This window comes from Cyprinodon tularosa, unplaced genomic scaffold (assembly GCF_016077235.1).
Source record: "Cyprinodon tularosa strain WSP-4 unplaced genomic scaffold, ASM1607723v1 ctg6, whole genome shotgun sequence".
NCBI classification, from domain to species: Eukaryota; Metazoa; Chordata; class Actinopteri; order Cyprinodontiformes; family Cyprinodontidae; genus Cyprinodon; species Cyprinodon tularosa.
In genome coordinates, this window is record NW_024039340.1 from 1572867 (window position 1) to 1589529 (window position 16663).

General features: G+C 39.4%; 1 protein-coding gene across 1 annotated transcript in view; it reads left to right on the forward strand.

Annotated features, from left to right (window-relative positions):
- Positions 1-4486: 4486 nt before the first annotated feature.
- Positions 4487-16663, forward strand: part of impg1b (interphotoreceptor matrix proteoglycan 1b) — a 49639-nt gene continuing 37462 nt past the window's right edge. Inside the window, exon 1 of the mRNA XM_038307025.1 lies at positions 4487-4942. Within this exon, the coding sequence (XP_038162953.1) occupies positions 4876-4942 (67 nt within the window). The 5' untranslated portion in view covers positions 4487-4875. The remainder of the gene's footprint in view (positions 4943-16663) is intronic.

Sequence of the window (16663 nt, forward strand, 5' to 3'; positions counted from 1 at the left end):
AGCATGTCTGGCTCACAGACTTAAAACTGGCACAGTAGCACTAGTTCAACAGGAGAGGATCCTGATAGTCAAAATGATTGACTGATAACTTTTAAATGTTTTAATATGTGGAAAGGCTTATTTAAATGGAAAATTGTCAGTTTTCTCAAGAATTTCCTCATTTAGTCCTGATCTGATATAGACTTGTATTCTAACAGCATCTGGAAATGTAAAGGTATGTTTGCTTTCTTGCTACTGAAACAAGTTAATCTATAATTAAAGTTAATTGTTGCATGGACTTAAATTGTCAGAAGGGAGTTAACCTTTTCTGTTTCTCAAAATCCCTTTTAGGGCAAAAATATATAAAAACAATATCTAATTCATTATATAAAATCTTTATGAAACAGAAGTGAATAAGCATCAGCTGGAAGAACAGGTCGTTCTGGATTTTTTTCTTTTTTTACTTAGAAAAAGTTTTTGATAAAGGTGATTTTGGATTAGTGTCAGTTTCTGTGGACTTTATCTTAAACAGACTTCTTAAATTTATCCCTAATCTCCTCCTTCAAACTACTGACTTTAGCTTGACTGAGGATGGTTGTTTGACCCTGACTATAATCCTGATGGATTGAGGTCAGGGTCATAAAGTGGTGCAATGGAACAATGGGAACTGACGAAAAGTCATGCATGGGCTCTTTTAAGTTCTTTTAGTTTTCCACTTGTATTTTTGGGTATGCTGTTTCTATATCCACCTTAACACAAAGTGGATGGTGACCAGGCTATGTCTTGAGTGGACTAATAAGAGCATATTGTGTCATGTTGCTGACAAGCCACATGTATGGTTTTCACTCTGGTTGGCAGCAGTAGTGAAGATGAAGCCATTTAGGAAGCTGAACCCCAGGGGTCTATCTGAGTATCCATCCCTTCCTCCTTCTTGCGAACCAGTGAAAAGTATTTAGCTTGTCAGCAGAAGGAAGCACAAGGTTCTCTTCCTGGTAGATGCCTGTCTGGATTATGGACAGAAAAAAAAAAAAACGGTGGGCAAATGCTGGTAGATGACATCACACCCCAGATCATCATTAACTTAGGAATCATCACATTGGACCTTAAGTAACATATATTTGGTGCCACTCTGGTAATCGGGGACCTTGATTTCCAAATGAAACAGAAACTTTACTTCTATCAGAGAAGATGTCTTCATACCCCTGGTCTGGTTCTTTTATTTCTTTATCCAGTTAAGATGTTTCTGACATTGTCTTTGTTTCAGGAGTTGTTGAACTCAAGAGATGAAACAGTTGTAGCCCCTATCCTAGTTTGTGTGAGGTAGATCTACGTGGAAGCTCTGACTCCAGCTGCTGTTCCCTCCTTGTTACTCTCCTACAAACTTTTAGGAGAACTATTTAAAAGCCTTTCTCAAGGCTGTTGAATTTCTGTTGCTTGTGCATCTTTTCCCCACCACATTTTTTCCTTCCACTAAACTTTATAGTAACCTTCATTACAACCTTTTGGACTTATTTTATTGATGTTATCAGGCCTCTACCTATTACTGTGGTTACCAAATTATAAAATTTGTCTCCCAAAAGCCTCCTAACTAGTTTATTAGTACAGTTAACAGGTACATGGAACAATAAAAGATGCTTAGCACAAGATTAATCTTCAGCTTGTTTCCATTTGTATACCCTGCAGATGGCAAGAAAGTTAATTATACAGTTTAGTATCATACAGCAACATACAATTCAATGTCCACACAAACCCAGTTTTTGTCATCTGTATGTTGTATAAAACTGCCACAATAAAACTATCATAACAAGAATTTCTAATGCTTTTGTAATATAATTTTCTTGGCATTAAAAGAATAGTTATTAAGGTCAGAGGGAACTTTAGACTTTCATAGTTTTAAGTTTTATTTATTTGTCTAAAATCCACAAAGCTGGGGTAATACTGTAGATCAATAGTATATGCATGTCTAACCTAACAACAGTAACTTTTCCAACATTTTTCCAAATGTTCTACAAAAAAGTAACTAAAAAACAGATATATCTCAATACATACATATATATATGTATATATATATATATATATATATATATATATATACATATATATATATATATATATATATATATATATATATATATATATATATATATATACATATATATATATATATATATATATATACATATATATATATATATATATATATATATATATATATATATATATATATATATATATATATATATATATATATATAGAAAATGCAGGCAGGAAGTGCATACATGGAACGCCACAACCAGGTAGCTGTCATAGTGTACAGGAACATCTGCCATGAGTATGGGCTGGAAGTCCCAAGGTCAAAATGGAAGACACCTCCTAAGGTAGTTGAGAATGACCGAGCTAAGATCCTAGGGGACTTCAAGATCCAGACTGACAAACAGGTGATGGCTGACCAACCAGACATCGTGTTGATCGACAAACAGCAGAAGAAGGCAGTAGTGATAGATGTGGCAATCCCAAGCGACAGCAACATCAAGAAGAAAGAACACGAGAAGCTTGAGAAATACCAAGGACTGAAGGAGGAGTTAGAAAAGATGTGGAAAGTGAGAGCAGCAGTGGTGCCAGTGGTAATTGGAGCACTAGGGGCTGTGACCCCCAAACTGGGAGAGTGGCTACAGCAGATTCCAGGTAAAACATCAGAGGTCTCTGTCCAGAAGGGCGCAGTCCTAGGAACAGCTAAGATACTGCGCAGAACCCTCAAACTCCCAGGCCTCTGGTAGAGGACCCGAGCTTGAGGATGACACATACCACCCCACGAGGGGTGAGAAAACAGCTTATATATATATATATATATATATATATATATATATATATATATATATATATATATATATATATATATATATATATATAAGAATATGTACCATATTTCTCACCATAATAACCTGCCAAGCTGCTTTTCGTATCATAAACAACTTGCATTTGTTTTTTTCCCCCAAAACTTTATACGCATGTATTTATTTATATCGTTAGTATGTTGTCTATGTTGGGATCTGGACGTTTGTCCACTTTCTCCACCAGAGGGCGCACGAGATCTCCTGGAGCATGAGCCGACCGCACCACCTGTCTCTCATCTGCTCATCAGGAGATCCGTACTTAAGGAGGCGGAGGGCTTCACTCCAGTGCCAGAGTGTTTGCCAGTAACGGTTAGCAAGCCTGAGCCAACCAGCTGTCTGTGAACTCAGACTTTCTGTGAACCAAACCTGATTCTGTTTTTCTCCTCTCTGCCTCCCAGGTTGATCCTGCCTGAATACCTGAAACTCTGGAGAGGTCCTCTGCCGGTGATCTGTCTGCTCGTTCTCAGTAGGACTCTGGAGAGATGCCTCAGTCAAGTATCTGCCTGCCCGCTCTCAGAAGATTACTGGAAGGAAAACTCAATCTGTGATCTGCCTGCACTCAGTAAGCTCTGCCTCCGCCTCTGCCCTCAGCCTGCCGACAACCTCTGGACCCTCAAGGTTCCCCCCCTCTGCAGCTCTGCTCCATTTCCGAACAGGTACAGACCTGAACACTCACAACCAGCAGAAGACCTGGACCTCCACTAATCTCTCTGTCCTCCTCAGCAGTGAACCCACTCGTGACCAGTCCAGCCCCCTCTTGGATCTGAACATACTTTGTACATTTATTATTAATACCTCTTTGAACTTTTTCATCTGCCTCCGAGTGTTCTGCATGTGGGTTAGACACATTAATCCGAACATGACAGTCTATTTGTAGCATCTCATAACCAAAACAAATTACTTTACCTGTAGAACTCTTTTTGCCAATAAATCATTTCTGATTATGGCAAACAGACAAAAACAAATAAACTTCAAAACTTTAGGAAAAAAGAAAATTTCAAAACACAAAGCTATATTACCAATCTACAATATATTCGAAAAGTAATCTGAAAAATATAAACTTTTCTTTTCAGATCAATGCCTCACCAGAGACAGGAATGCAGTATTAAAATACTGAATTGTTGGCAGAACAAGAAACATGAAAAACAACAAGAAGTTCTTCCATCTAAGCCACAAAGAGCAGGAGATAAAGGAGCAGAGTTAATTAGCTGATTTTGAAACATACCCAAGTGGAGAGAAAAAAAAACTGAAGCAGATTAATAATTTTATTGGAGAATTTTTAATCCCTAAAGATTAAAGAATCGTGTGCTAAGTTATGTTTTTTTTTAGGGATAATTGCCTTGCAGTTAGAAAAAAAACCCAGACAGCCCTGATGAGCAAAACTCACAACTTAGATATTTACTGGTACTCAGAGGCAGTGAAACTAGGCAGTAAGTGTAAAAGAAAAACAAGATACTCTGATGTTGGTTGTTGGTAATCAAGCTGCTCCTGCTTCTGTGGGAAAACACTAAATTTGTATGAAAGACAGATGAGGGTCCAGAAGGTTACTAACAGGATGAAGCCAAACAGCCACGTGGCTCCGTGGGGATTACAAGCAAAGTAAAGAGATTAGACTCAAAACGGAGCCTGCTTTTTTACCTCATCACTCTTGGCACCCTGGCACTGCAGGAGGAAGATAAAATTTCTCTTTGTACCCTGACTCCCCTTCCTCTACATCTCCTCCCTCGTTTGCACCTACTGCTGCATCCATCCATGCAACCAGTTCTGCCATCTGCAGGGATTCAGCCGGACCAGGAACTGCACTGGGGAACAGGAGCTGAGACGCATATTTAGGAGCAGAGCAGCCTGCCTTCTTTGATTCACGTCTGTCAGCAGCTCCATCGGATACGACACCACCTCCTAATGGACTTGCCAACACAAGATTCCGAATATTTCTGTTACTTGGTGGATTGTGTTTACACATGATCACTGTGAAAGTGAAAGAGACATAATTCAACCCACCATGCTTTTGAAGTCAGGAGTATTTCTCACCTTGTGTCTGTTTACACTCCAGGCGAATCAAATCAAAGGTAAGTGGAGGGACAGGGACTCCAAGCTGGATATTTTTTCCTGGTGACACAGCAGGTTTAGGAAGCTGCTTTTGGATTGTGGTTGCAGGTCACCAGCTTGAAAAATTCAGAGTTTGTCCAAATCTGGTGTGTTTGTGTCAAATAAATAGTGGGCAAACATCACAAATGCAAAATGTCAGCTCAGTCTAAGGTAGATATTGGCTTTCTAGACATCAAGCAAATGTCAAACGGCTCACAATCAGTTTTAAGGTCATGAGTATTTTCTGTGAATCAAATTGTCATATGAGAGGTGTTCCCTAGGATGGAGAAGAGGATTTTTTAGCAGAGGGAAAATGTTTGAGTCTGGCCCAGTTGTTATCCTTCGGTACGATGTGCCCCGGGTGAGCTCATTATTCCAAACGAAACAAAAGCCATTTTGTTCTCACTCTTGCAGGACGCTAATCTTTTCTGGCTTGTAATTCTCTTGTGGGGCCTTTTGAGGCATTAATGTCCACTCACAAAACACTCCCTCCTCCTGCGCAGGGCCTCGTGTTCATGCATGTGTACAACCCCCTGCCAGCTTAGAGAGTCCAAAAAATACATTTCCCTGCATTGAATAATGGACAATATGCTGCTGATTTGACAAACAATTAATGAATATTTGCTTCCCAGCAACTTTTATTAACTTCTAGACCCCCTTACCTTTTATCTATCTTTGTGCTAAAATAATCGTTCTGTCGTGATTTGTGGACATTACGATCTAAAGAAAAGCATTATCTCCTAGTCAGACCCTGTAATTCAGTGAAAGGATGGAGTTGGAGTAAAAAAAAAAAAGCACTTCCAAGAGAAGGCCACTGGCTGGAAGTTGGAGGGGATTCTGCTGGTAGCTGCAGGGAAGTGGGCTGCCATTCAGCTGGCGATGACTGGGAAGGGTCTTTTTGAATAGCTGCCACTGTATTTTACCTAAATATTCTGATTTTAAAACATACATATAAAGATTCTAAATATCTGTCACAGCTTTTGGTTTATTTGCCAGTTTTAAATTATTAGAGGAGCCCATCACTATCTCATGCTGAAAAAATTAAAGTCATTGGGCTGGATTTATCAAGATCCAATTTTGCGTGCAGTAATTTGTGCTGGCAGACTGGAATTTTGCACGAGGGGCTGAACCATGGTTTGCGGGTGATTTAACAAGAGTGATTGCGTAACTGGTGGCAGGTGCAAAACTGTTGGACACACCCTATTTAAATGATGGTTTTGCGCGTTTTGTGGTTTGGGGCAAAGTAGTTTGTAGTTTGTGCAAACTAGTGCATTAAGAAATTTAAATCTTACAGTGACACCCCCACCCCCTCCAAAAAAAAAAAAAAAAAAAAAAAAAAAAAAAAAAATATATATATATATATATATATATATATATATAAAAAACGTTGGCAACCTTTATTCCCATGTGGCTGAATTTCTACTTCACTGCAGTAAAAAAAAAACTAAAGAAAAAAAACAGGTGTTTTGTATTGGCCTGTAGAAAAATGCACATACCAAATGGCTCACAAGAAGTGACTGCGGATGAGATTACTGCACGTACGCATCCCCGCAGCAATGGCATGTTGCTCCACTGGCGCAGGTGGGAGGTCGGGGTTCTGCGGTAGGGCGTCAGGGCGACATGGCATTTAGAACGTCGGACAGCACTTCTGAAAAACGAGATTGGGAGATCCCAGCTCTCGCTGCAACCGTACGCTGGAATGACCCAGATGCAAAAAAGTGCAATGTTGCAAGGAGTTTTGTGATATCTGGTATTGCGTGGGTCCTCCTTGTGGCTGGCTCCAAATCCATTCGGAGTTCCCCCAACAGCTCCAAAATGGCAATGCAGGATAAACGATTGTTACGCCCACCAAGGACACAACATATTTGAGGACACGAGACAAAAAGGAGGGTTCAAAAAAAGATATTTTATTAATAAATTCTCTCCGTTTTAGTTGTTCTTGGTTCGGCTTCTTCAGATGTTCTGCGAAGAGAAAAATAGTTAACGGCCCTCAAATCCCGTGCCCCAAAAAAATAAAAAAATAAACCCAAAGTAACAACAGAAAGTTGGACCTGGCAGGCCGATCAAACAGAATAAAACGGTACAGCGGGGGCCAACCCTATACAGGGCCGTCGAAGCCCCTACTGGTACCGGACTAAAGGCAAAAAAAAACCTAAGCGAAAGAAAAATCGAAAACAGGACTACCGGTCCCGCCAGGCCAAAAACCTCAAGAAAAAAGTAAGAAAAAGGTAACAAAAATACCACATGGCAGGCTGGAACGTCCGCAGCAGGCCGCAGCGACAAGACGAGTGCGCACCGCGCACGATGGAGCAAATGAAGCAGGTGGGAAGTGGCGTCCAAACGAGGTTGGAAAGGAACGCGCAAGGAACGCGCAAGGAACACGCAAGGAACGCCCTAACGTGCTGAAGGCCAGCCTATTTATAGGCGGACGACAGCACCACAAATTAACATAATTGATTTACTAAAAGAATCCTAAAATATATTAACAAAAGGATCCTTCAACTAAAGTTTATAAGCAAACGAAGAAAAGAAATGGACAAAAATCATAATGTGCCTGGGGCACATAACAACGATATGTTTTGATGATCGTTTCCTCGTTCATTCCAAAAATATTCACACGGAGTGAAAAAATGCGTTCTCTGCGTCTCCTTGCTTCATTTCCATGTCTCCTTCTTGCGACAATAACCGCTGCCATGTGTGCGCAATTACGCATACAGACCATTTGCACCTTCTTTTGAAACGTGTTAAATATAGAGTCAGATACCGTTAGCAAAATTGCTTTCAGGTTTGATAAATCCCTTTGCGAGTGCTAAATTAATATATTTACATGTTCTCCTCCCACAAGACGCACTTTTGCGTGTAAACGCCCCATATTGCATATTGATTGCAGAAAAAGTACTAAATGGATAAGAGGTACTATTTAGCACGTTTTAAAGACCAAATCCTTTTAGCACGCTGTTGATAGATCAGTTTGTACATTCTTTAGCGTGCGCAGTGAAATAGCTCACGTTTTTATACACGCAAACCTTTGATAGAACCGGCCCATTATAAATTTTAATAGTACTACAATATAGAGATAGTAGATAGATAAAAATATTATTTCTCAAAACAAAGAGAGGGAAGAATGGAGACACAGGGAGAAACATTCAAGTATATTGTATAGATGAGATAAATACAGGTGGAAATTTTTGATGTAAGGGTTGATCATAACCAGTAAAGATTACAGAAAAAATCAAACACACAAACAAAAAAACTAAACATGAGTGGTCATTTTATATGAAGTAAAAAAAGACATAGGATTAATAAAAATAATATTATAACAAAGATAAAATAGCATGAAAGTTGCCTCTACTTTTGACTTGCTTGAAGGAAGAGAAAAAATATTTGGAGCAGTAGTAGAAGGGATGATGCAAACAACAGTATTCATCATTCTATTTGTTGTCAGTGGCTCCAGACATGCCGCATTGGCAAAACATAATTGAAAAGACAGAAAATGCCTCCAGTATAAATTCAGTTTCTTTCAGTTCAGTTAATTTATATACCAACAATATTTACAAGGCAAACACATCAAGTTTGGTTCAGTTACTTGCATTCCAGCTCTAATGCAGTGCAGTTAAACCCAATTGGTCACACCAGGATTTTCTGCCTGAGGAGGCAAAGATACCTGCAGCAATCTCTCCTGCTTAACAAGTATGTGGTAACAGTGGACAATTGATTGAAAATCAGCTATTTAATGAATTTAGTGTTAATCAGTAAAAAAAATTAAAATAATATTTTCCGGCTGATCACTGAGTCTGGGAGAGGCCATATTTGCCCAAATATAGTAGCCCCTCCCTCCTGCCATCTTCCAGCAGTGACGTCACGGTGCGGTAAGCCTAGCGCCATTCTCCCCGCATTACAAGCAAAATCAATGGGAACTTCTAGACACATCTGCAATCGGCAACAATTATTGAAGATTTCTATTCACCATTGAAATTCACCAGAGCTATAGTGAACCTAACAATGCCGACATGCATGGCATATAGGCATTTGATGTCGTAATACATTGCATAAAAGTCAAAATAACATTTATTGTTTCACCTTTCCGATTCATCATCCTCCACGGACGGGTTCGTCGTTGGATTGCCAACTTGAAGAGGGAGAAGTTGGCCAGAGGAAAAAACAAACAAACTTATGAATCCGTTACTTTTTGCTTCGCATAGTGCACCGGGAATCGGCATCATTGATAATAGCGCGTTCAAACAAACACCAGATACAGCACTGGGACTTGATCAACAGCCGATACAGCGTCACAAACCGGTAGGTGGCAGCACTGCAAAAACGATCTAGAAATAAGTAAAAATTTCATAAATTAAGTATATTTATCCTTATTCTAAGTAGGTAAATGTGATAGTTTGCCAATGGAATGAGTATTTTTACTCTTAAAATAAGATAATTAGAGAATATGCACTTGAAATAAGACAATGCAGTTGTATTTTCTTATCTTACATGTAAATTGTCTTGTTCCATTGGCAAAATGTCTCTTTTACCTCCTCAATTCATGAACAAATGCACTTATTTTAACAAAATATTACTGATCTAGATTTCGATTTTTTCCAGTGATAGTGTTCTTTAACAAACAGGGATGCCTCCACTAAAGCACATTCAAATTAAATTACTCTTAATTAAAAACATAATTTACACAACATAAAAACATAACAGTATGTAATAATTTCATACTTAAAGTACTTTTCAAAGTTTGTATGCTGAATGTGACCTGACTTTTCCTTTAAAGGATAAGCGAACTGACGGTTGCATAGAAAAAAAATCAAAGATTGATTGATCCGATATAATCAAGTATAACTTTCTGCGTCTATATTTTTATTATAATAAAGGCTGATCAAAGGTAAGAAACATTTCCGTATGCATGTTGTGTTTGAAGAGCGGCATCACATCTAGGAAAACCATTTTTTTAGTAGAAAATTTTCTATAAATTTTTTTTATAGAAAATAATTCTATATGGATTTTACCTCAATTCACCTCAAACACCTTAAGCTGCTGGTTCTTTCACACCCCAGTGTTTATGTAATTAATACTAAGTTGTTGTTATTTTCCTTTTTGTTTTTTTTTTTGCCTTCTCAGTTTCCTAATCCAGGAAAGATCATAGTTTGTTATTTGGGTCCAGTGACCTCCACAGACTGTGTTTCGGGCTCATAAATCCAGGCTTATTGTCTTAAGAACTTCTGAAAGATTTGCCAGCTGGCATCACAATGAGGTCCTTTCTTCTGAAATAGATTTATTTAACGGGGTGGCCGTCCCACAGATTTGGGATTGACAGGCTGCCATTCGTCATGCTGTAAACTTGCTTTGTTGATTTACCTTTTGGTTCTTACTGGGCTCGACTTCAAAGTTTTCTTTTTTTTTTTTACTAATCTAACCTGTACTTCAGTCTTTTGCTCTGCATTACATGTATTTCTCTGACGATAATCATGAACAGCAAAGATAGTAAAGTGCTTAACATTTTTTTTTATTTTTCAATAAAATATTCTGCCTGAAATATATTTTAATCGGAAAAAGTCACACGGAAAAAAAGACAATTAGAAGAATTCTAGTGCCATAATTATTTTAATCTTTGGCGTTCAGACCTGGGCAGGAAACATTAGCGCTGAATTTTGCTTTGGTATGCATGACCAGGAGTACAGAAAAAGGATGTTTCCCCCCCAGGCCTGAAACTGGTGGTGGAGTGGTGATGGATGAAGTTGGTCAGTCCATGACTGCTGTATGCAGAGATCCAGAGGACTGCATGAGCCGATACTAGTGCTTTACGAGGTGACCTGAAGATGACAACTAGGTTGCATGAAACTGTCCATGATGAGCAAGCATGAAGCGACAGTGGAGAGAAAAAACTCCCCTTTGGGATGAAATCTTTGGCATAACCAGGCTCAACATGGCAGCCTTCTGCTGGACTGGTTTAGATGGGACAGGCAATGAATTAAGAATCCGGGTAGAATGACACTCTGATGAAGCTTTATGTATGATGGTGGAGGAGGGGCTGGAGGTGGGTTGAATCGGGGTTGTCTGAGTCAAAGTCTGCCACAGCGCAACCACCTCCTGCGCCTGGGTACCAGACTGAGATGTGGATTTTGAGACCTTTTAAGATGAACCATGGATGCTGATTGGCTTTTGTGGAGGTGTGGTTCAAAGCTGATTGGCCGGTGTTGGAGGCAGGTAAGGGTGAGTAATTTAGTAGTTTCTTCAATTGAACTTCCACCTAGGCTCCATTTTATGCTTTGTTGGGAGATGTTTTGGGGAAGTGTTATGGGGGCCATAGTAAGCTGTAGAAATGGTACCTCAAATAAAGAAGCTACAGATCTAATTGCACAAGTTCTTGACCTTTGGACACTCTTTCTTTCTCTCCGCTCCTTTCCAGTCTAACTACTATAAGGACATCCCATTTGGGGGAATGTTGGCCTAGTGGGTTAGAGCAGTGCTCTTGTCTTCTGAGAAGGTTGCAAGTACCTGGTTCAAATCCCACTGACTCTACTCTGGGTTACTGAGCAAGATCCTTAACCCCTGATTGCTCCCCAGGCGCCTCACAATGACAGCCCACTGTTCTCCAAAGGGATGTGTTAGTTGCAGCGGTAAATTTTTCAAATGTGAGATTAATAAAGTACAATTAATTAATTGTGCAACATATACAGGAAAGCCTCTGTAAAAAGGACAGCTTGGGGATTTTTGTTTTGCTTAGCGGAGTTGGTGGTCCAGGGTGGAAGGTTTCATCCTTTAACTGGTGGGTTGCCAGTTTGAGCCCCCACTCTATCTGTCTCTGTCATTTGGTTCTTAGGGGAGAGACTTCACCTGGCTTGCCAACTGTTGGTGGTCAGATGTATGGCAACCTTATCTCTGCAGCTATAGAAGTACAGGTCATAAAACAACCATATTTTAGCTTTTATTTACAAATGGTTTGATGTTTTCTTCTCCAAGCTTGTGTTTAGGGTTTTGGGATCATGTGCAGTGGGATTCCTCTACCAAATAAAGTGGAATGACTTCCACAGTTTGGTGTCATCTGATCACATTTACTGGTTTCCCCCAAATATGCTAAAGGAGACTTATTAAATTCAGCATATCTTTTTTCCCTTTTGCAATTTGTTCTGTTGTGGAGTTTTGGGTGGTGCGCATTGTGTATTATTTTCATAGAAGCCAAGAAAAAAAGTACTAATCCCAACGAATTAAATGTCTCTCTGCTGGTAATCCTAGGTTCTTATATAAGTCTTTGATTACTCTTAGAGTTTCCATTAAAAATTATTGTGGTCATGGTTGGTTTATGGTTCGACAGTTGCATCAGCTGGAACATTTAGAAGCTCAAACACATATTTCTAACCTCTAACCATCTCTATTACATGTTCTGCATTAGTCGGGTTCCAGAGGATGAAGTCCTTTGCCTTAACCACCATAGGATGCTTTCTAAGCAATTAAATTGTACCTTTTTTACAACCCATCAGTTAGGGGCAATGGTGCCTTGTTAAACTTTCATTTTTATGTCACTTTTGAATAATGCATAATCAGTAAACATGGAGCGGTATTGCCTTTTAAAGAACTTTTTTTCAGGCGCATTCAGGCTGATGGTTTGATTAGTTCTTACAGCGTAAATTTAATGTAATTAAGCCATATTAGTCAAGGTCACGGTTGCAATCAAATTAACTATACTAAAAAAACACCCTACCATGACTTAAGTACTGCATAAAATAAATGCAGGGATACTTAGCATGAAACTAATATAAATCCCAATATACTGTATGTTAACACAGAATAAAAACACAAGAAATGTGGTTATCTAGAAATGCTTTGAGATTTACAGAAAAATACAATATTTTAATGTTCAATGTTTATTTTCGCTTGTTATAGTTCATCTAAAATTCTTTTGCAAAGCAAAGATAGCTGATTTTCCCAGGAGATCCTCAGCAGCTTTCCTTCTCGTTGAGATGAAGTTTTGCATATTTTCCTAATTTTTTCCACATTCAAGCTTAACTACCTCCAGCCATAAACTAACAACTTTCCATGCTTTAGATTAGGCCGTATCACATTGCAGCGCAGCTATAAGCTTATAGCTGATTTTGCTCCTTAAACATGCAAAATCCAACACACGCACAGAGGATTTATGTTTGGAACTTAATCCAAAAATAGACCTGTTGTTGCGTACCATTTGTGGTCTGCTTTTCACTGAACAGCCACAAAGGAGCCGGAAGGCAACTGAGAGTAACAAATGTGCTGAACTGAGGAATCACTTTGCTGGATTAACTGCCAACCAAATTAAACTCTCCTTAGAGATAGAGATCCTTGGCTGACCCATTCAGAGACCTAAGGGGATTAAGGTTAATTTTTTAATACTCACTCCTGTAATTTAATCTTCGAGCTCCGTTCACAGTCACAAATGATACAGATTAACGGACATGCATGTGTTTGGACATGAGTGAAGTTGTACCAGGTGTGTTTTAGGGTGAAATCTTCAGGCATTAGTTTTGATATTATTCTGTCATTAATTTTAGGTCTGTTGCTTTGTATCTAGTGTTTATTTGGTGTTTAGATTTTGTCCTTTTATTTATAATTCTATAAGTTTTTTGTTTGTTTTTTGTAATCCCAGTTTAATGTTGGTGATCTGTGTCTTTATAGTGCACTATTTCCTGGTATAGGTATTCCTGAGTTGCTTTTTTTTATTTTTGTCGGTCAGAACCTTCCTAGAGATTGTGTGTGATTGTATTTTGTCAATGTTCTTAATCATCCCTCCTCAGTAGCTATTAAATTCCTGCCCCCTCAGTAGCTGCCCTGCACCAGTTAATTAGCCACCAGTTTATAACTCAGCAATAACCCCTCCCTGTTTATGGTTTCTTGTCCATCTTAGGTCTTTATCTTATAATTGTATTTTTTTTTATTTTTTAGCACAATATTTGATTTCTGGCCTGTTTTGCTCCATTTTTTTCTCATTTCAGTTTAGACCTGTCTTCCTCGGGTTTTACAGGTTTTCAGTCTTAATTATTCTATTGAACCAATTCAGGGGCATCCCCTTGCATGCCTGCATTACGACCAGCGGTTGAGCCAATAAAGCTGTTTAAAAGATGTCCAAAAACACATGCTCACTGTATTAGAGCTGATCAGGAGCCACAGTTTTACTGGGGGACAAATGTCTCCCCACCCACTATAATTATCTTTGTCATCTTTACCTCCATCATTATTGGGAGCGTCATAATCAGCAGACTCTACAGGAGCAGAGTCAGTGTGCGTTTTCATGGCCATGGCCTCTCTTCGAGAGACAGTTATCAGGTCCTCAGATCCCCAGTTTTTCCTGCAGTCCTCTCAGCCCGGACCCCATTTCAAGTCCCTACAAGCTTGGCTTCAGTATATAGCCATCTCTCCGTTAATCAAAGTGCACTTAGAGGGGGTGGAGAAGGAGCTTCCTATCACAGTGACTGATCCTGGGTTCTCAAAGTTAGTAAAGAACAACCCAACTTTACTACTTCCTGTTGTACCTTTGCAGCTTTTGCAGTCTCTGAATCAAATGTACAAGATTCTAATTGGACCCATTGATCACTGAGCCTCCACTGTTTAAATTGTCTATGTTGGTACATGAGAATAAGACCTGAAACATGGAACAACTCAGGAAGCTGACCTGGTCTTATTAAGTCTTTTTTTAAATTTTATTCAATAACCTTCTATGACGCAAAAAAAAAAAAAAAAACTATTGTCTCTGGGAACCACTGGATCAGGACCAGGAATGAGAATTGTTTTAAATTCTTGCTAAAGAAAAAAAGAATAAATAAATATAAAAAAAAATCTGATATTTTTGAACCAATACTGTATAACCTGTATATGAGAACTAAATTACACTTCTCTTTTTTAGATTTTTACCCTTTAGCTTCCCCATTTTGATAACTAAAAAAAGGAATAAATAACAAAATAAGCAATCAGCGCTGACTATAATTTAGACATTAGACATTCTTTATCTTCAGGAAATTTTTTATAATTCCTGCGTTTTCCAATCCTGTTTTGAAATATTTGACGTTAAATGCCCAGCATGTCACCATTTATTGAAAAGCTTTCATTGGCGTGATTGCAACAAAACTTAGCAGCAATGGTAATTTTAAGGCCACTCTTAAGACTCATAGAACTCTTTGTTGAAGGAAATATGCGGAAAAATTTAGGACTATTTAAACTCATGATAAACAAAACCTACGTTTATGGTTATAACAGTTGCAGAGGAGAGAAATATCCTAAGGTCTATGGGTTTTTTTTATCAGGAAATTTGTCCCAAAATTTTACAGTAAAATAGTTAAAAATTTATCCTGGATATAATACACTATATTGCCAAAAGTATTTGCTCACCTGCCTTGACTCACATATGAGCTTAAGTGACATCCCGTTCCTAATCCATAGGGTTCAATATGACGTCGGTCCACCCTTTGCAGCTAGAACAGCTTCAACTCTTCTGGGAAGGCTGTCCACAAGGTTTAGGAGTGTGTTTATGGGAATTTTTGACCATTCTTCCAGAAGCGCATTTGTGAGGTCGCACACTGATGTTGGACGAGAAGGCCTGGCTCTCAGTCTCCGCTCTAATTCATCCCAAAGGTGTTCTATCGGGTTGAGGTCAGGACTCTGTGCAGGCCAGTCAAGTTCATCCACACCAGACTCTGTCATCCATGTCTTTATGGACCTTGCTTTGTGCACTGGTGCACAGTCATGTTGGAAGAGGAAGGGGCCAGCTCCAAACTGTTCCCACAAAGTTGGGAGCATGGAATTGTCCAAAATGTCTTGGTATGCTGAAGCATTCAGAGTTCCTTTCACTGGAACTAAGGGGCCAAGCCCAGCTCCTGAAAAACAACCCCACACCATAATCCCCCCTCCACCAAACTTTACACTTGGCACAATGCAGTCAGACAAGTACCGTTCTCCTGGCAACCGCCAAACCCAGACCCGTCCATCAGATTGCCAGATGGAGAAGCGCGATTCGTCACTCCAGAGAACGCGTCTCCACTGCTCTAGAGTCCAGTGGCGGCGTGCTTTACACCACCGCATCCGACGCTTTGCATTGCACTTGGTGATGTATGGCTTGGATGCAGCTGCTCCACCATGGAAACCCATTCCATGAAGCTCTCTGCGCACTGTTCTTGAGCTAATCTGAAGGCCACATGAAGTTTGGAGGTCTGTAGTGATTGACTCTGCAGAAAGTTGGCGACCTCTTCGCACTATGCGCGTCAGCATCCGCGGACCCCGCTCCGTCAGTTTACGTGGCCTACCACTTCGTGGCTGAGTTGCTGTCGTTCCCAAACACTTCCATTTTCTTATAATACAGCTGACAGTTGACTGTGGAATATTTAGGAGCGAGGAAATTTCACGACTGGATTTGTTGCACAGGTGGCATCCTATCACAGTTCCACGCTGGAATTCACTGAGCTCCTGAGAGCGACCCATTCTTTCACAAATGTTTGTAAAAACAGTCTGCATGCCTAGGTGCTTGAATTTATACACCTGTGGCCATGGAAGTGATTGGAACACCTGATTCCAATAATTTGGATGGGTGAGCAAATACTTTTGGCAATATAGTGTATATATGTTGAGAAAACAATGAGCAGGCAGAGTGCACCACTGGCACTAGAGCAGAAACAGAGCTATGTGCATGCGAAGACATCAAGCGTGTGTGAGATTTTAAAAATTCACAACTGTGTCACTGC